Below are 20,192 nucleotides of genomic sequence, written 5' to 3'. Positions count from 1 at the left end.
AAGGAATGGTCCAAGATAAGGGATAATTGATTATAAAGGAAATAATGGCCCCAAATAACTGATAATTGATTATAAAGGAAATAATGGCTACAAATAACTGATAATTGATTATAAATGAATAATGCCCCAAATAACTGATAATTGATTATAAAGGAAATAATGGCTCTAAATAACTGATAATTGACTATAAAGGAAATAATGGCCTCAAATAACTGATAATTGATGATAAAGTAAATAATGCCACCAAATAACGAATAATTGATTATAAAGGAAATAATGGTACAAATAACTGATACTTGATTATAAAGGAAATAATGGCTCCAGATAACTCATAATCGATTATATAAAGGAAGTAATGGCCCCTAAAACCTAATAACTGAATATAAAAGAACTAGATCCAGAGTCAGCGGTGACTGGGAAGGAAGGGACTAATAATTCTCAAGTCTTGGAATAGGGAGAACTAGGCCTTATCAGGTGTTGCCAGTTGAGCGAGCAATTATTTGCAGATAACACCTCCTTCCTGACCCCTTGCAAGTAAATCTTCATCCCTGGAGTGCCCCCTTTCCCTTATACCCGCCCTTACCCCTTCCCCTAGAGCTAGGGGCCTTAGATTGGCCGGTTCGCAGAAATCTTTCGTGGGGGCGTTTCCTCGGATTTCATGGGGTCTCCAGGAAAGGGGGGTGGGGGGCGGTGTAAAGGACGTTGAAACAAAAGAAGTCAGTGTTCTGTAGTTGGTATCAAACGTAATGATTAAGTGTCGTGTTTGTTTGTTTGTTTGTTTTTCAGTGTGATGTTTATTAAGACAGTTTAAAAAAAGCTCTACATGAAAAGAATTACTTAAAAAATCTATACACTGTTAATAATTACTTTTAAAAAGCTATACACTTCCAAAAGTTACTTTAAAAAAAGCTATACACTTCCCAAAGTTACTTTTAAAAAGCTATACATCAAGAGTAAGTTTTAAAAAGGCTAGACACTCAAGAATTACTTTTAGATAAAGACATACACTGTCAAGAGTTACTTAAAAATAAGCTATACACTTCCAAACGTTACTTTTAAAAAGCTATCCATCACGATTAAGTTTAGAAGAACCTATACACTCAAGAGTCACTTAAAAAGCTTATAAACTTGTCCAAAGAGTTTCACTTCAAAAAGCTTTATAGATACCAGTGTTAAAGCGAATTAACTTCAAAAAGCTAAAGCTTATACCATAAAAACAAAGGTTACTTGAAAAAAAAAAGGACCATACTGTCAATAGTTTCTTCAAAAAGCTATGCAGTCAAGAGTTAATTTTTAAAACGCTATACTGTCAGTAGTTTCTTCAAAAGTTAATTATACAAATGCTATATACTGTTTAGAGTTAGGCGTTATTATTATTATTATTGTTGTTATTTCTCGACCATTTCGTCACTGCGCTCAGGTAGATGGTCCTACAACATTTTGCGGCCAAACACGTAATATAAATCCACTACCAATGAAGTCATTAGCGCAGATCTGCTGCGCGTGCGTAGACGGGCACCTCAGACTTATACTTTCTCTCCCCCCCCCATACCCCCTCCCATGACTGACTTAAATAATGATAGATGCTTCCTTGTTTGCAGATGCATCGTTACTCATACTCATATCCGGTATGCGGTCGGCGATTCGCGTTTATTTATTTATTTTTTTTTTTAAGGGGGCCTGCTAAGAATGGCGAATAGAAGAAATTGGACTGAATTATTATTATTATTATTATTATTATTATTATTATTATTATTATTATTATTATTATTAGTAGTAGTATTATATAGAAGCTGTTGGATTGAAGGAGTATTATTATTGTTGTAATGTTATTATTATTATTATTATTATTATTATTATTATTATTATTAATTATTATTATATAGAAGCTGTTGGATTGAAGGAGTATTATTATTGTTGTAATGTTATTATTTTATGTAGTTTGTAGTACCCCTTGATGGCTATCAGAGTTTTAAGGCTTGGAAATTCTTGTCTTCTTTCTCTCCTCTCTCTCTCTCCTCTTCTCTCCTCTCTTCTCTCTCTTTTTCCCCGTGTCAAAATTCTACGGGAATGAAACTTCACTTCTCACAATGGGTGACTTTCTCAAGCAGGAAGTAGAAGAAAATTCCAAAGAGATGTTATTTAAAAAAATTATTGTAAAGCCTATTGATCGCACCGGTTAAGAAAAAAGCATCTACGATTCATTTCATCTACGTAATCTGGCATTGCAAGGATTAAGGTGATCTGTGCAGACTTGACGAGGCTTAGTGACTGACGTAGCAGTTGGGGTGGGGGGATTTCCACTATAGGAGTGATGGGGTCTTATTCCAAGAATGTAGAAGTGAATTTTGAATGCGGGGGAAAAATGGACTTTATGAATTATGTCTGGCAAGAGAAGTGAACAGATTGACAGATTGGGTATATTATATATATATATATATTATATATATGATACTATATATATATATATATCTATATATATATATATATATATATATAGATAATATATATATAGATATATATATATATATATATATATATATATATAATATATATATATATATATAATATAAATATGGGGTATATAGTCCACAGGGAAAAGAAAAAAACTGAAATCCCTTTTAGCTCAACAGTTTCGGCCTCCGCTGGCCCTTATCGAGAGCTGTTTATTAACTGTTAATAAACAGCTCTCGATAAGGGCCAGTGGAGGCCGAAACTATTGAGCTAAAAGGAAGTTTAGCTTTTCTCTTCCCCTGTGGACTATTACCTCATACATCACCTCATATATCTAACTTCGTGGAAAAAAAAGGAAGACTAAAACCTCACGTGTGTGTGTGAAATACACCCAAGTCAGGTATGAATCTCCAGATCATAAACAAAAGACCACCTCGGTTGCCGCGAGTTCGATTCTCGAGCATTCCATTGAGGTGTGAGATATGTGTATTTCTGGTGATAGAAGTTCGTTCTCGACGTGGTTTGGAAGTCACGTAGAGCCGTTGGTCCCGTTGCTGAATAACCACTGGTTCCATGCAACGTTAAAACACCATACAAACAAAATAAACAAAAGACGAGAGACAGAGAAAGAGAGGGTGAACAAACGTAATGAGCTTTGGTAACCTCGTGCCAAAACCCCTTATGTAGCCTGGATCATCATCATCATGATATTTTGTCATCCGACTTGGACGGTGTTGCAGGAGTCAGGTGGTGCAGCTGCGTCCGTCTCTAATTCTCCCTCATGATGGCTTTGCTTTACACGATTCGACGCATTTTCCTTTTGACAAAGAGGCCCCCCCCCCTCCCCCCATTCACGCCGCCCTTCTGGAAAGTTTTAATTGTTTCTTCCGCCCCCCACCCCCCCCCCCCTCTCTCTCTCTCTCTCTCTCTCTCTCTCTCTCTCTCTCTCTCTCTCTCTCTCTCTCTCTCGTGGCCTTAGGTGATGGCTGCGTCGATGGTGGAAGGAGGGGCGAATTAATACTCGCAATTTGCATCTCCTCTGTTTTATTTTGGGGAAGAATTAAACGTATGGGGACGCTTGAGAAAGTTCGGCAGTTTGTGGCAATTGGGGAGAGAACGGGGAGTTACTATCCGTGAATGGTTAATGTACGTGTATATATATGTATGTCTGTTTTTTATTTCGACTTGAGTAGTGTTTGTTTCATGAATTGAAATATTTTTCATTCTGGAAGATGGTATGTTTATGGGGCTCCTTGATGTGACCTGTAGGATTGTTTACATTTATACATGTATATGTAATAAAAGTATCCCACAAAAACGCCAATATATAGGAAGTCAGGACTATATTTCAGAGACTGAAGAGATAGAGACAGCAGTCTCTGAAAAATATAATACTTAACTTTCTATATTTCTTTGTATTCATTGGCTAGTTTTATTACCTGGAATTCTGTTGTCCCAGAGCACTTGTACCATTCTTATATGTAAGTATATATATATCTACATCCTCATAATCAAATGGATATTTGAAAGGTCCTATACTTATACGGGAAAACTAGCCAGACAGATTTTAATACTACAGAAAGAACCGGTTGAGATGAAACAAAGTATCCTAATTACGAAGGGTTTGACAAGAGAAATTGAACAGATAAAATATAATAAAATGACAGTGTAGTGTAGTCAACGTCTGCCGTCTAGTCTGCGGTGTAGCCTTGTGCCATTACATGTAAACATGACGGCTTGGGTTGGAAAGGTCGTTCAATTGGGCGTGGTATATTTATTGAGGTGATTTTGGGTAGAATGGGCGTGGCTGTTGTATTATGGACTTATTCACGAAGCTTAGTTATTGTACGGTAGATAACACATGATTATACCTGTACTTGAGAGAGTCTCTCTCTCTCTCTCTCTCTCTCTCTCTCTCTCTCATGACCTTTGGTATGTTGTGATTAGCGGCGCAAAAGGTCAAAAGGTGACGGTTTGACCTCGCCCGACATGATTGCAGATTATGCCCGTTTTCTTTGCAACTCGTTATCCACATGCACTTCACACCTATTGTTTACCTTTTGAAGTCGGAATAATTTTGATAAATGTGGCTCATCACATTTCAAGCGCTCGCGCTGGAGTACGTGAGTGTGTATTTGAAGAAGAAGAGAGAGAGAGAGAGAGAGAGAGAGAGAGAGAGAGAGAGAGAGAGAGAGAGAGAGAGAGAGAGCAACGTTCGTCACTGCTATTATTAACCGTATCTGTTTGGTTGGTCAGTCGTTCTGTACTCAAGCATTGGGTTTCCGATCTCCTCGACTTAATGAGGTCTTGCGAGTATTTCAAAAGTGGTAAGGACAGCAAAAATAACAAGAGGAAAATTGCATTCCTTTTTGAAATGTCGAGTGCTACGAGTCTAGAAATAGTATGCGTGCGCACGCTCTTGTGAGTGAGTGGGCGAAGTACTCGTGTTGTTTAGAAGCTTATTCATAATAAATTCATTGTTTACATTTCCATTAGATAGAGTTCGGTAATTACTTTCTATGGTTCCTTTTTTATGCTGTTCTCGTCCTCCGCTTGAACCTGAAAAGAAAAAAGTTAAATTAGAGTGGAAGATATGTAGTGCATTACTACCTTAATACAATACAACTTCTATTTTCATATTTGACTTACGTTTTTATTTATTTATTAATTCGTCAGTTTAGTCGTTTTTCTAATAATTGATCTCTTTATGGATTTCTTATTACCTTCTGTTACGTCGTTCGAATGAACACCATATTCTCTTGAGACTTGAACTTCAGTTTCAAGTCACTGGCCCCAGTGTGGATTCCTTGTTCCGTATGAATAGGGTTCATCTTCTGAATAATAATACCATTTGTCTATCTGTCCTGGTATAATTAAACTCCAGTTTTACTCGTATATTCACCAGCCCAAGGTTCTGTTGAAGTCTGCATGATTAGAAAGTTTGAGCTTATGCTTAGAAATGTCGAAAAGATAAATGTGGAAGTGCATCATCTTCTGGGTATGAGTAGGTTATAGAAGAGGATGGTTAAAGGGTGCCACGGGATAATGCCACACGGCTCACTGTTGGCATTACTTAAGGTTTTTAGCAGAGTGCCTTCGGCCCCTTTCGTTCCTTTTACTCTACCTCCTTTCATATTCTATTTCTTCCATTCTTACTTACTCATTCAGGAAAGGTTTGGTATTGCAATATTTTCTCTAGGAATAAGAGACGACTTTAAGAAACTTTTTATGCTAAAATCTTCTGAATATGATAATAATAATAACAAAGCAAACTGAATCGTTTGCTTATATCCGGTGGTAGCAATTGATTCATAGTGCAACTGCTTTGAGGTTTTCCTCCTTTTACACGTCAATTTCCGTTTCAGCGCTGAATGACCTCATAGGCCCCGGTTCTTGGGCCTTTGGCCGAAATTCTGTATTCAATTCATTCTTGATGCTTGAAGGAAGAGTAACATCACCAGAAATCACTAATTGGGAAAAAGAGCAGATGTAGCGTCGTCAAGAAAGAAATATAATAATAAAAAAAAGAAGAAAAAAATTTTGAAGTCAGACGAGAAGAGAACCAAGTTAGATCTGGAATTCAGAGAAGTAAACTTCTAAATTTGAACGCAAAACAGATGGTCGATGAAAGACTGGTTTTTGCTCTTCTGAGTAAATAAGCCAGAGTTAATATGGATGTCTACATGTGATATTTATGCATACAGTATGATGGTAACCTTATAGTTAATAAACTGCATAGGAATTAGTTAAGCGGAATATAATTACGGCATATTTAAGCTTAATTACACATTTCGTTGAACTAACAGACAAATCCTCTCCCATAAAATGGGAAAACTGCCCCTCGTTGGCGTGATAGGTATGGTCTTGACCTGCCACCTCGGTGGCCGCGAGTTCGATTCCCGGCCATTCCATTGAGGAGTGAGAGATGTGTATTTCTGGTGATGGGAGTTCACTCTCGACGTGGTTCGGAAGTCACGTCAAGCCGTTGGTCCCGTTGCTGAATAACCACTGGTTCCATACAACGTAAAAACGCATAAAATCGTCATTTGTAAAAGAACCCGCACATGTACATTTTACTGCCATAGTGTACGTATGTGTATGTGCGTGACCGAAAGGGCACAGTTAGACGAGGGACTAGTCTTAACACTGCACGAGAGAGGGCTTATCGCAAATCTTTGCCTTCACGACCAAACTCGGCTGCAAGCCAAATATCCTTATATAGGAACTTGCAAGGTAGGATAGAAGGCTGAAGCCCCCCCCCCCCCCCCCCTCCCCCCCCCCCCCCCCCCCCCCCCTCTCTCTCTCTCTATCCCCCTCTCTTCTCTCTCTCTCTCTCCTCGCTCTCTCTCTCTCTCTCTCTCTCTCTCTCTCTCTCTTTTAAACGTCACCTTTTTTCCACTTGCGAGAAATATGTCAATTCTTTTAAGCTCATTGGAATATTGTTTCTCTCTTATGTTTTATCTTTCTTAAAGATTGATTATTAGCCGTACAAGGTTCAAAGTACGAGAGAGAGAGAGAGAGAGAGAGTTCTTTGCTGAAGGAAACCTAGAGAATATCTTTCAGATGCCTCCCGGAAGACCTACGTAGGACGGTGCGGCTGAAGTTGTTGGGAGGTTCAAAGAATTTTCCCTTAAAAGAGAGAGCCCCAGGAGTTTGGGGAGGGATGTTTCTTGGGGTTTTGGGGGTTGGAGTGTCATGTTTGCTTAGGTATTTCCTCCGAGAGTCTGGCTCAATCTTGCTTTCTTTTCGCCTTCCCTTGCACATCCCGTCATGTATTTTTTCTTTGCTTGAAGAGAATTCCAATCAGACGAGATTGGAGTCCGAAGAGCTTGGAAAGAAAAGGCAATGGCGTCCCGTATTTCTGCTCTTGAGTTTATTTATGAATGTTGGTATTGACTTGGTTATCCTTTATTTGTATATTATTCTTTTTATTTCACCTCTCATTCTTTTAACTGCTGTTCATGAGAGTAGCGTAGATTGTAATTGTTAGATGTTTTCTTATGTTGGTCTCCATAGTTGAATAATATTGGTAGTTGCCCTAAAAGAGTATTTAGTTTGAGAACCTTTTGTTTCGTTCCCTGCTCAATCTCTAACCCCAGAGAGAGAGAGAGAGAGAGAGAGAGAGAGAGAGAGAGAGAGAGAGAGAGAGAGACTGTGTGTGTGTGAGAGAGAGAGAGGAGGAGGGGGTGACATTATATATATGATCGGTAGCTTATCAAGCCAGTCACCTCCCCTCATTACTTATAAATAATCTATGAACTAACTCAAGGGTAGGGGAAGTAGGTGAGGGGAAACGCCCCCCCGGGGGGTTATTTACCAGACAAGGGGAAAGTCGGGATAGCATGGCGTGCAGAAGTCAAGGAGTTGACGCACGGAAAATCTTTGGAGGGGGGATGGGGGGAAATGGGTTTGTTAGGTTAGTGAGTGGGCTTTTTTTTTTCTCTCTTTTCTTTTCTTTTTGACAGTGAGTAAAAGGAAATATTTGTTAGGTTTTGACGTGAAGGGTGTTCATTGATTTAGCGACGTTGTCTGTTAGTTATGGGTTAACATAAATCCCTACTGTAGTTTGAAGTTTATTTCCAGAATGTGTCGGTAGAGTAGTTGTATGTCTTACTCTTCTATGGAAATCAGTTATTATTATATTATTATTATTATTATTATTATTATTATTATTATTATTATTATTATTATTTCTCAGAAGATGAACCCTATTCACATGGAACAATCCCACACGGTCCATTGACTTGAAATTCATTTTCCATAAAATATGGTCCTGCGATTAAGAAACAACAATAACCAACTTTTTTTTTCCAGAATTATTTAGTTTACATTTCGTTCAATGATTTGCACAAGCAGACGAATAGACACCGAAAGACAAGGCGAGAATTCCTATCATCTGTGTTCTCGCATTTAAAACACGATCTCCCTTTAGTTTTTGCCTTTCCTGAATTTTGTCTTCTCTTGTGTTCTTCGCGAATATGCAATTATAGTGTTGTCCGACGCCTTGAGAGAGAAAGGGCGGAGGGGTATCTGTTGTCCTGTCCTGTCGGGGGTGTGGCTTGGCTAGACAATCGTCAACCGAAGGAGCACGTGCTTGCAGGAGGCGGCGGTGGTTTCCTGGTGGCGTCCCTCTTTGGAAGGACTCGGAGGGGAAGGCTCTGTTGGCGTAGGATCCCTGTTATGTGTCCTTATAAAGTGCATATCCTATAGGGTTTCGTGCGAGGACCAACGTAAGCGTTGGTTATGTGTGGTGTGAGCATATGGACTCGTGTGTGTGTGTGTGTGTGGTGTGTGGCGATGGCTGGCATGAGTCACCACTGGCCTCTCTCTCTCTCTCTCTCTCTCTCTCTCTCTCTCTCTCTCTCTCTCTCTCTCTCCAGGGCTCCCTTGACTGATGGTTCGTTCCTCCACCCGCGCACATGTGTATCCCATATGCGCGCGCGCGCGTACTCGTTCTTGCTTTTGTCATTTTCATTACCGCTATACCATTCAATGTAAACATCTTATAACTCGCCTTCATGCTTATTGGTATCCATGAAATGATTTTATTTTACATCAAGTGGTTTAATTTTTTTTATTGTTTAATGTTTGTTTTCGTGATTTTGCTAGGATTTTTAATCTCCTTTTTTATTGTCACATGATTTAGCCTTTCTCTCTTCACTCCCTCGCACAGACGATATATAATTGCAGCGACGCCAGTCTACAGAAATCAGTCAATCGTCTTGGTTCGACTTTTCAGAGCTACGGCCTCCAACTTGGCTCCGCGGATTGTCTATTTTATTTTTTTTTGCACCTCTCTCTCTCTCTCTCTTCTCTTCTCTTCTCTCCTCCTCCTCTCTCCTGCTTCTTCTATTATCACACGCCATCCTCTCCTTCTTCCACTCCGTCTTTCTCACCCCCCCCCCCCCACCCCCCCCTTCATTTCCCCCTTTTTCTCCTCGAATATCCCCTCGTCCTTCCTTCCCTGTCTCGTATTTTGTTGTGTACCCCCCTCCCTCTCTCTCTCTCTCTCCCGTTTCCTTCCCTTTCACTTTGTTTCCCCTTGGGGGGGGCTGTTCTTTCTTAGCCCCCCCTTCCCCCAACCTCACCCCATACGCTAATTCTCGTTTCGGCTTAGAATTCGGTCCAAATCGCTTTTGTTTGGGACGTTTTTTATTTATTGAATTTGGTTTTCCAATTCCTTTTCTATTCGTATTCGCTCTTGTCTTGTTTTGGCTTTAGACTCTTTTTACCGACGATTTTATATTCGGTCTTTCGCTTTTGGTCGTCATCCTGAGTTTCTCTCTTCAGCGATCGTCATCTGTTTAGTAGTCACTGCTTTATTTTCCGTCTGTTTTTCTCTTATTTCCGTGAAGGGCTTTGAATTCGTATCTTGAGATAATGTCTTGTTTTTATTTCTCCCCGTACTGCGTCTTACATTGCGCTGTGCTCAGCAAGTTCTAACAACAAGGTTGCCATCAGTATTACCCATTTGTATATGATGTTTTGACATTAGTATTTATTTTTCCACATTTCATTTATTTCTCCATATTTCGTATTGAGGGTTTTCAAGTATGAGCACGAGAGAGAGAGAGAGAGCACAAGAAGAAGAGAAGAGAGAGAGAGAAGAGAGAGAGAGAGAGAGAGAGAGAGAGAGAGAGAGAGAGAGAGACTCAAGTTGTAAAGAACTATAAAAACTTCCCCCTCCCCCGTTTCATCTCCCTTCAACGTAGGATGCAACGGTGCCATCCAGAAGATTCTTATCTCTTAAGTGCTGTCGTGGCATTGATGCCTACCAGCCTACCAGCCGACTAGCCTACCAGAACTGATCGCCGTCACTTCCGCGTGCGGCCGATGAAGACAGCAGTGGGTAGACTCGCTCTTGGATATCCAAGTGGGTTTTCCTCATGCTTATTCTCCTAACGGGGGAGGAGGAGGAGGTTTTGGTGTGGGTGGGGGGGGGGTGGGGGGGGGGGGGGGTGGAGTATGTGTGGGGGTGAAGTTATTTGTATATCCCCCCTGAGGTAGGTGAAGGGGGGAGGGGGAGGGGGTTCGTGCATTTGCTTCCTGACTCTGAACGGGACGGCGATGATTCATCTCTTTTCGACTCTCCTCGTTTAGTTCCCGCTCAATTGCCTCTCTCTCTCTCTCTCTCTCTCTCTCTCTCTCTCTCTCTCTCTCTCTCTCTCTCTCTCTCTCTCAAGCATCCCACCTCCAGTTCCATTTTTGTGCTTGTCTCTTCTTCCTCTCGTGAAGAGAAGTTTCCGTGAAAGAATGCAGCTCTCTCTCTCTCTCTCTCTCTCTCTCTCTCTCTCTCTCTCTCTCTCTCTCTCACATCATCACACACACACACACACATACACCTACATCCTTTCCTTTCTTCTTCCCTATCATCATATATGGAAAATGAGCGGTAATGAAGGGGGAGGGGGGGGGGGGGTGGGGGGGGGGGGGAGACAGCACTGTAGGAACGGGGAATAGGTCAGGCAGCATGGAAGATCGTTTGAGTCTCGTTGCCTTAGTGTTTGTTTACTCTTGTTGTTTGTGATGGTTTTTGTAACTGTTCCTATAAGAGTATAAACTTCGACGTGAAAGGATACATAAGGTCGTCGTGTCACTTACACACACACACACACACACACACACACACACACACACACACACACACACACACACACACACGTATAGAGAGACTGCAGATATGAATCCTTAGGTACGGAATTCCATCGTGATATTGTACGGGACGTTTACTTGCACTTTTCATGTTTTTTTTTTTTTTTTTTTTGCTTTTTTTTTTTTTTTTTTATTTGTTTGAAATTCCAAGAAGTTCAGAAGAAAATTGACACCTGCTCGTGATTCGGTTTTCCGCCACGCCCAAAAATGTCAAGGATTAGTCATTGACTCGTGGTCGTAATGCCCATGAATCTATGAAGGAACTTTCCTCCAGTTTCGACGTTGTGGCTTTTACTGTTTATGACCTATGTTCATCTGATTAGTTAAATCGTTATAGTTTGGGTGTTAACCGTACGATTAGCCTAACTCTTCACATCTGGTGTTAATCTAAATCTATAATTGCGTTCTTGCTGTCGGTTAATTGCTTGTGGTTATCCTGGTATGAGTCTACAAAGCTGTAGATGACGCTGTATTTCATACAATTTTCGTAAAATGATTCGTGAATTAACGGCAAAATCTGGCCCTGGATGCTGATCCTGGGTACAGGTCACCACCAAAAGTCAATCGACCAGTTGGCCTTTGGCCGACTTCCAGTAAATTTCGTGACTCATCCATGATCTTGCCTAATCCTTTTGGGAAATTTTTAGGGAAAGGGAAAACAGTAAGCCCCCCCCCCCCCCCCCGCCCCCCCCCCCCCTCTTTTTTTCGGCTAGAGGCCTACGGAATGGGCAGCCGTAATACATTTATGTACCCTAGATCTGTTGAGAAGAAGGGAAATGACGGGGAATTGGCAAGCTTTATTTTACTTCGTACGATGTAAAACGGAAGAAGAAATTAGATACCAAAGTCTGCTTGCTAGTAGAAAGAAAATACATCCGAGCAGTTCAGAGATTAGGTCGTTCTAGCAGAGGGTTTGAGAGGTGGTGGGCCATAGGGTGATGTTACAGGATCTTTTGAGAGGAGGTTGGGTGCTCATTAGGTCTGAGGAAGTGTCTGAAATGAAGAGGGTTAGAAGGTGTAAGTAAAGAAGGATTTTAGTTATGGTTTGGTAAAATTACTTTCAAGGGACCTATTAAGGCTATTATTCTTCGTTCGTTTTTTCTCTATTATAAGTTCGAGAAGTTTTCCATTGATCTTCAAGGGTTTTTAAGCTTTTCCACCTGGGGAACTGTAGACCAGTTCAGTTGCATTGATAAAATATTTTTATGGGAGCTTACGTTATAAGCAAGACCCTACGTCGGTACATTGCTATTAGCCTGATTTAATCTAACAACAAGACTTGATTTTAATACGAGAAGCGTGAACAAATTTTGTGACGAGGTTTATCTGGTTAATGCAAAGATACGAACAACACCACTTACGCTTTCGCTTGGAATCTGTAATGCCCCTTGGGACTCGAAATTGTTAAAAGTGTTGCTGTTGTTGTTGTGACCGTAATATTGGTCTTATTCGAAGAATTATAACACTCTTTTTGTCCGAAATATTATGCTTAATAGCTTTTCTTCCGGAAACTCTTGAATGGCGGACCGAGGGTGTTTACGACTTGGAGAATTAACGCCATTGCAGAGTTCCTGACATTAACGCGAGAGGGCGAGCCAAAGTTTGTAACATTTATGAAACTTTATGACCCCTGGATTTATAGTTCGCTGTGATATGATTTCAAAAAGAGGGAAAGATTGTATAACGTTCTCTCTCTCTCTCTCTCTCTCTCTCTCTCTCTCTCTCTCTCTCTCTCTCTCTCTCTCTCTCTCTCTCTCAAGTACCTCCACCTCCTCCTCCTGAAATTGAGACAGTATTAAAGATTCATTAAGAGAAAAATAAATAAACAGAAAACTTTCCATAAATGTCAAATGTAATTCACTGTATAGCATGAACAACTAATGAGACCATCATTTAAAAGTAGGAGTCCCTCTATTTAAGAGATGATCAGCAGAGGAACTCTGGTAAGGATTAGTGTTCATTTTGTCGTTACTGCTCTTACCAGTAGTCACGTTTGCATTTAAGCTTTGTGTATTTTCACTTTGATTTTATTTAAGTCTTCCGTTGAATTGCCCTCATCCAGGTTACCATTGGTCTTCCATTTTTACATACTATAGTTCCTTTAGTATAGGGATCAGTTATGCCTTTCAGATCCTGACTCTGTCGATCTCTTTATAGATGTTTTGTTAAAGAGTAGTTTTTGCCCATTAAGTCTTTATACATTATTGCAATATTTCCTGTAATCATATTGAGCTGCTATCATATTAAGCATTTTCAACCGTTTAGGTGTATTTCTATTATTTAGTATTTGCTGAGGGTAAATGATCTAGAGACAGAAGTGTTCATGTCAAGGAATATACTGTCAGTAATGTGTTTTTACAGTGGTAGCCTTAAAATTATTTTGAATATACGTTAGTATCCAACAATTAAATATCAGACTTTGCATATTTGCGTTAGGAAAAAGCTTATTTATTTTTTAGGAAAATGAGTTATTTGAATCGTGTGGGGAGAAGACTGTAAATATAATTACGTCTACCCTGAATTTCTTCGTGAAAAGAAAACGATGCACGTTTTCTTTAACGTTATAAGGGTGGACTAAAGTAACCATCTGAACTCCAAAGATTGTATGGGGAGTGTTGTATGAGTTCTCTTATGCTTATTCTATTTTATATATAATAATACTAATATATAATATATATATATATATATAAGTATATTATATATATATTCTATATATATATATACATATATATATAGTATTCACTCACATATATGGATATATAAGAATGGCTTATGTTCTGCTAATTATTAGCTACTGTTTGTATATAATCTTTATGATAAAGTTTTACTTTAAACCATTTTGAATTTGGACGTAAATATACCTTTTGCAGCGTTTTAATGTTTTCATCAATCGTTTCTGACGTTCGTCTCTTTAACTATGTAAAGTTTTATATGATACCAGCACCACTCCTATGAGAGCTCTGTTTAGCCTATCAGCCTCAATGGAATGATTGGTAACGAATAAACACAAGACGATAAATATCTCAGTAACAGTAAATTTGCGATGGGTTGGAGCATGAGTTTCGTATTAGGCTAATCTATAAGGAGACTTAGAGACCACAGCCTAAAAACTCCAAGATCAAATGATAATTTTTTAAAAATTTCTAATTGTAAAGACCGTCCATTTTCCTTTTTTCTACACTTACTATTTTTTTCGCAGGAATTAAAGTTGAAGTGCTACTATTTCTAAAGCTATTCTAACATCAGTGTTTCTCTCCTCCTGCAGTTAACCATCTCGTTCGACGATGCTGCGCAGACGTACGAGTACCCCAGCGAAGCCTCTTTGATAGAGGAGAACCTGCCATTTTCAGCCACGTCCACCGACCTCACCGGCACTTCTGACACATCGAGTGCTACTCATGGTACGTTGTTAGAGGCAAGGTCTAGCCTCCCTGCGGAGGACGCATACTGTAGACGGTTTACCTGATATGTACGTCAATTTCACTTAGGCTAAAGAGGATTCCTCTGTTAGTGACATTACGGCTGTTGTTATTTTAAAACTTTTGATTGTTAGTCAGTCATTCGTGCGTTCGGAACCCACGCCACGGAGGACTTTTGGTAAGGTTTGTCTGAAGTAATCAACTTTGGTTTCCAGTAACTGAAAGCAAGGTAAGAATGAACCCAGTTAGTGGTATTGTCTTGGAAAGAATTTTTGTAGCATGGAATTTTTTTCCCTGCCACTTTTATTAATTTACATTGGATATCCTCCAAAGAAACATTTGACTGTGAAATCATTCTTCCATTGTGCCAAATGAGTTCTTGTAATCTGTCGTAGGTATTGGTTGTAGGTTTTTTTAGATCCATTGTATCGGATTTGAACTTAACAGTTACTTGATTATGTTGGTCGATTTTAGTTTACATAGTTTGATCCATAAGTAAGTATTTTACGAAGAGAAGGGAAGTCTTTTTTTTTCATTTTACGGGATTTAAGACTTTAAATATAATAATGCACAGCTCCTACCTATGTGGGTATGTGAAGCAAATCATGAATTTTTTTTATGTAACAAAGATTTTTGCACTCATCGAGATCATGACCACATAATCGATATACGGAGTCATAGGTTCGTATTCCCGTCGGAACAGACACTCACAACCTTATCAGATCTGGTTCCCGAGATTTCATTATAAGAATTATCCCAAGTGCCACAAATCAAACTCTTTAATTCAGTTCGTTCTAAAATTTACAAGTACACTTTCCGTTTTAATTGAAAGTAGTCAAAGCGTATTTAAGTATAGATATTCTCTGGATATATTGGTTCTTTGCTACTTAAAGAGCAGGTTTGTTGCATCTGGATAGTTATCATGTGTAACTAACGTCGTTACTGCTTCAAGTTCCATTTTCTATATTCAAAAGTGAATAACAGAAAATGGAGTTCGAATGCGTGTAGGATGGAAAGTTGGGGGATACCATTTTGTTTTTTCTTTCTTCTCTTGTAGTAACTTGCATGATTGTCAGAGACTGTCATATCACGATCAACATTTAAAGTAATAGGACCGAAGCCTAGTGTTATTTTTAATGAAGCTATCGTCCAATAAAAAAAAGTCGACAGCATGTCCTAGAACGTACGAAATGGTCTTGTTTCGAAAGTTAATGAAGCTGAAACTTTTGTTTACTGTGACGCGAAACTTTTAAAGTTTTACTCTTTAGTGAACACCAGCCACCGACCGTTCTATCCCTAGTTATTCCAGTGTACGATGGATGGCGTTTCCATCTAACCTATCACGTACACAGGTTGTTCTGGGTCATGCATGCGCTGTGTGTTTTTTTTTTTTTATAGCCCATTAGGATTTTCGTGACCTCGAATTATGTATAAAGGTACTTTTGTCATTATTCTGTGTTATTAGATAGGGTTAGAGAAGGAATGTACTGTTAGGATAGATTTAGTTGCTAGAGATTGCCCAGATTGCACGGGGGTTCGTGAGAGAAATACACCCCCTCCCCCCCTTCTCTCTCTCCCCCTCCTTATAGGTAATACTTTTAGTAAGGGTTGGTTAAGTTGAGAACTTGTGTAGTGTGAGGTCATGGGCAATAAGCTGCTCTGCTGTAAACTTTTTTTTTTTAATTCTAAATTCGTTCTGTATATGTATCACATTTTACGATTATGATAATGTGGCTGTTGTTGGTGATGATTAACAAAACTTCCATAATGACAGGCAGTTTGTGTAAATAGGAAAGTTTTTAACATACTCGTCAGCATTTTGGAATTTGGTGGATACCCTTTCGAGAATATGGTGGACGCGTACGTTGTGCTTGCCTTTATTATTTACTTAACTGTTACTGCAAAGCGTATCGAAAGATGCCTGTAAACAAGTTGAATGTTAGTTGAAAGTCTTGGTAGAAAGTAATGCGGACAGGAAAGAGTATCAATTTGGAGTTTTTAAAGAAAAATAACTATGATAAAAAGTAATGATTTATTAAATGTCTCGGGCTAGATAAGGTTAATGATGAAATAGTTGCCATTTTAAAGAGGGTCAACGGATTGATTTAGATTAAGTCAGCCTTATGCCAGCACGAGCCTCGTTCTAAGTGTGGTAAAATGGGACAGAGAGTAGCATATTCTTGAGGACCTTTGAACTCAGAGCAACCAACACAGACGACTGGGGCTGAGTGGGCGTTCGGGGTTAGGTGTAGTTGGCAAACTTGGCGTTGAAAAGGGGTCGACGAATAACAACTATTTGTAATAGCTGAAAATAATAGTAAATTTGCACTTGAGTGAATGGTGCTGCGATGCATTTGGCGGGAGATGGAGGAAACGTAGAGGCATTTTGTACAAAAGAATGTTTTAGATAATTGTGGAAAGTTGGATACTTCAATGGTAGGAATCTAGCGAAAGGAACAGAGAATGTAGGGAAAAACAACAGATGTGAAGACCATTAACAATTCATTCACCTTGCAGTACTGCAGTTAGTCCACAGAATTGCACTGTATGGTGCAATCTAATTCGAGCAGTTGTGAAGATCTTCGACGGTCCAAGGTATGGCTAGAGAAAATAGCCTTGTATGTTTTATTTTTCTTAACGGAGCAGATGACATCAACGATGTAAGAAATGACTGTGTGTGCTGTCTGTTGTCAATGTGTCGGGTTGTGTAGCAAGGGGCATAAGGCTGCAAGTGCATTCCATATGGCTCTTAACGAGACAACGAGGTGTCTTGTGATGTTGAACTGCGGACATTCTGCTGCTAATCATCCGGTTCTCGTAACCGCTTTGGTGTTTTTTTATATGACTAGTTTAGATGCTCCCTTTATGAGAGTCTTGGGAATTAAGTCTGTATCTCGTGCAAGTTATTTTGCAGTTTGTCCACCGCATTTCATGGATTGTTTGTAGCTTACCTTGTGCCTCTTGTGTGTGTTTGGAAAATCAGTGTTTGAGAAAAATTGTTTTAAACCACTAACGCCTCCCATGCTTTTGTCAGAATCGAACCTTCGGGACTGTATGAAATGATTTCAAAAACCTTCAGAGACTTGCTTTTTGAGTTCATAAGTGTCATTTGTTACCACTTTTTTTTCCATTAGAGCGGTTACTCTGTCATGCATGTAAATGCATGATAGTCTCTGTGTTTTCGCGGCTGGTTTTATTGTAAATTTTTCTTATCCTGAACTCGGGAATGATTTTTATATAATTTAAATAGCTCGTGTTTTCATCTACGTATCAGACGTAATGGTTTAACCAACCAAGGTCTATAGAACTTAAGTCCTTGGGTTTAACAAAACCATATGGTACGGTTCTGGGATCTCATTAGGAAGTATTTGACAATACTCTCTCTCTCCTCTCTCTCTCTCTCTCTCTCTCTCTCCTCTCTCTCTCTCTCTCTCTCTCTCTCTCGACTTATTCTGCTATTAAATCCCATAATGATATTGTATCAGAATTATCTGGGATAGCTTATAGCATATCTCTCCACCGAAAGTTACGTGAATCATATATTAAAATGACGTTGAAATAATTTAAGGTTAGGAAAATCTCTCCACTTGTGTAATGTAAATTAGTTACTAAATAGACCACACTTAAATAGCATAGACTGACAAGTCAAGACAGATTTTGAAACAATGCATAAAAGGTTTTGGATTTTGCCGAAGTGTTTGTGCAAAGTTGAATTACAACCTTTCAATGTTGTATCCACGTGAAAATGAACATGACAAATAAAATGGAGTCATTTCGAAAATCGCCACAACTGAATGGTTGGGCGAAGCCTGCGTGGTGCGCCACGAGTGTCAGTCTAATTACTGTGACGTCACGCAACGCAGTGAAGCCAGCAGCAAATGCCTCCTGCATGGTGTAGGACTAATCCACGTGGACGAAGCCCTCGGAGTAACGTAGCTGACAGTCCGTGAAAATGTCTCGAAATGCGAATCATGACCTCGCTGCAGGTCTTTAAGTGCGGAGTTCTGACCCGACGAGACCTTGGGGGAAGTTATATAGCTCTCACCGGCCGAAGTGACAATGGAGCGAGTCGTTCTCACCTCTCGGCGAATGACTCTCCAGTTGTGTTGTGAACCGGATGGCAATTTTGATTTTAATGACAATGATCAGCTCGTTTTCACCCCCGCAGGATTCTCGCCATCAGCCATTTGTATAGTAATGCACACGAGTCATGATTATTCTGTGTTTTAACTCTTTATTAGAAGGTCGTTAGTCTTCGGGTGTTTCTTTCTTATTTGAAGGGTGGATGATAAAGATCATTTGGCTTCGCTTATCCCCTTTTCACACCGCTCAGGGTTCATGGTTCCTCCTATATTTCCATTATAATTTTTGGTTTATGCCGAAATAAAGTTGCTGATGTAAATAGGTGTGTGGTAGGTTAACGACGATGTTGCCTTTGCGAAGAGATTGGCTGTTAAGGATCGTAATTCAATTAATCTGCTTTTGTTTAGCCAGACGGTGTATGTTTATAGTCTCAGGTGGGCCTAGGCACAGGGCACATAATGTGAAAGAAAACAGATAAAAAAGTCTCATTAATCTTTTCCCTGAGTGATATGCACGTATGTACATAGTAAATTTAAGTATATCGATGCATACAAAATATGAGAACTATGTATTTGTTGATTTTGTACATAAATTACATATGTTGTATATGTATTGAATTGTAAAATGAACTTTGAAATTTATTTTTTTTCAAATGAAAGAAAAAAAAAGCGACCTCCACGGTATTTAACCCGGTATCCATCCACCTTTGCGGCGTGTTTAGTACCAGCCTCTTAAAGGGGATTACTGTAAAACCATAAACAAAACACTGTGAATTAATGTGACCTTTTTTCCCCTATCCAAAATTGTGACGTGTTTTCTGTGACTTTATTACCGGCCACTAAGTAGAATAGTTACGTACTTAGTATACTGCAGGATTTACATGTACAGGAGATATGTGCACTCACATTGAAGAACGATATTGGTTGTGGCCAAGGCCGCCATTGGTGGGTGAAATCATCATGACCTTCCACCCGGCGTCTTTTTGAAAAGAAGAAGAAAAAACAAATCCCCAGGGGCTTGTTTTGTCCACTTCTGTGTTACTCACTCCCTCTGTTACCGTTTGTTTTTTTGTTTGTTTGTATGGCGTTTTTACGTTGCATGGAACCAGTGGTTATTCAGCAACGGGACCAACGGCTTACGTGACTTCCGAACCACGTCGAGAGTGAACTTCTGTCACCAGAAATACACATCGCTGTCCCCTAAATGGAATGCCCGAGAATTGAACTCGCGGCCAACGAGGTGACAGGCGAAGACCATACCGACCACGCCACTGAGGCGCTCTCTGTCGCCGTTGTCGAGTGTCTTCCATTTGTTTTGACGTCACACCGGAAGCAAAGACGATATTTGGGCTAAATAAAGCCCACAAGGTGAACGGAGAATCCATTTTTATGTTCTAGTAAAAGGGAAAGCCAGTGGTGGCAATTAGGGAGAACACGAAGAGCTTTCGTCATTTAGGAAGTGTTTGAAGAGGCAGCAAAGTGTCTAGAAAGACAAATTCGCTTCTGGTGATGGTGCGACTGTATATAATCTTTATACTTCAGTAGCCACGAGTTAGATTTTCGTATCCAGTTTCACTGCGAACTG

The 20,192-nt window shown here is 39.7% G+C and overlaps 1 protein-coding gene across 4 annotated transcripts in view; it reads left to right on the top strand.

The window, feature by feature from the left end:
• LOC135213705 (uncharacterized) overlaps window positions 1-20,192 on the top strand; it is a 215,365-nt gene that overhangs the window by 179,693 nt on the left and 15,480 nt on the right. For all 4 annotated transcript variants that reach the window (XM_064247810.1, XM_064247811.1, XM_064247813.1 and 1 more), the window contains exon 3: window positions 14,372-14,507. In XM_064247810.1, coding sequence (XP_064103880.1) covers window positions 14,372-14,507 — 136 coding nt within the window. The remainder of the gene's footprint in view (window positions 1-14,371; window positions 14,508-20,192) is intronic.

The sequence above is a fragment of the Macrobrachium nipponense genome, chromosome 43, assembly GCF_015104395.2.
Source record: "Macrobrachium nipponense isolate FS-2020 chromosome 43, ASM1510439v2, whole genome shotgun sequence".
NCBI lineage: Eukaryota > Metazoa > Arthropoda > Malacostraca > Decapoda > Palaemonidae > Macrobrachium > Macrobrachium nipponense.
The sequence above is the reverse complement of the archived record's forward strand: the minus strand, read 5'-3'. Positions and strand labels throughout refer to the sequence as shown.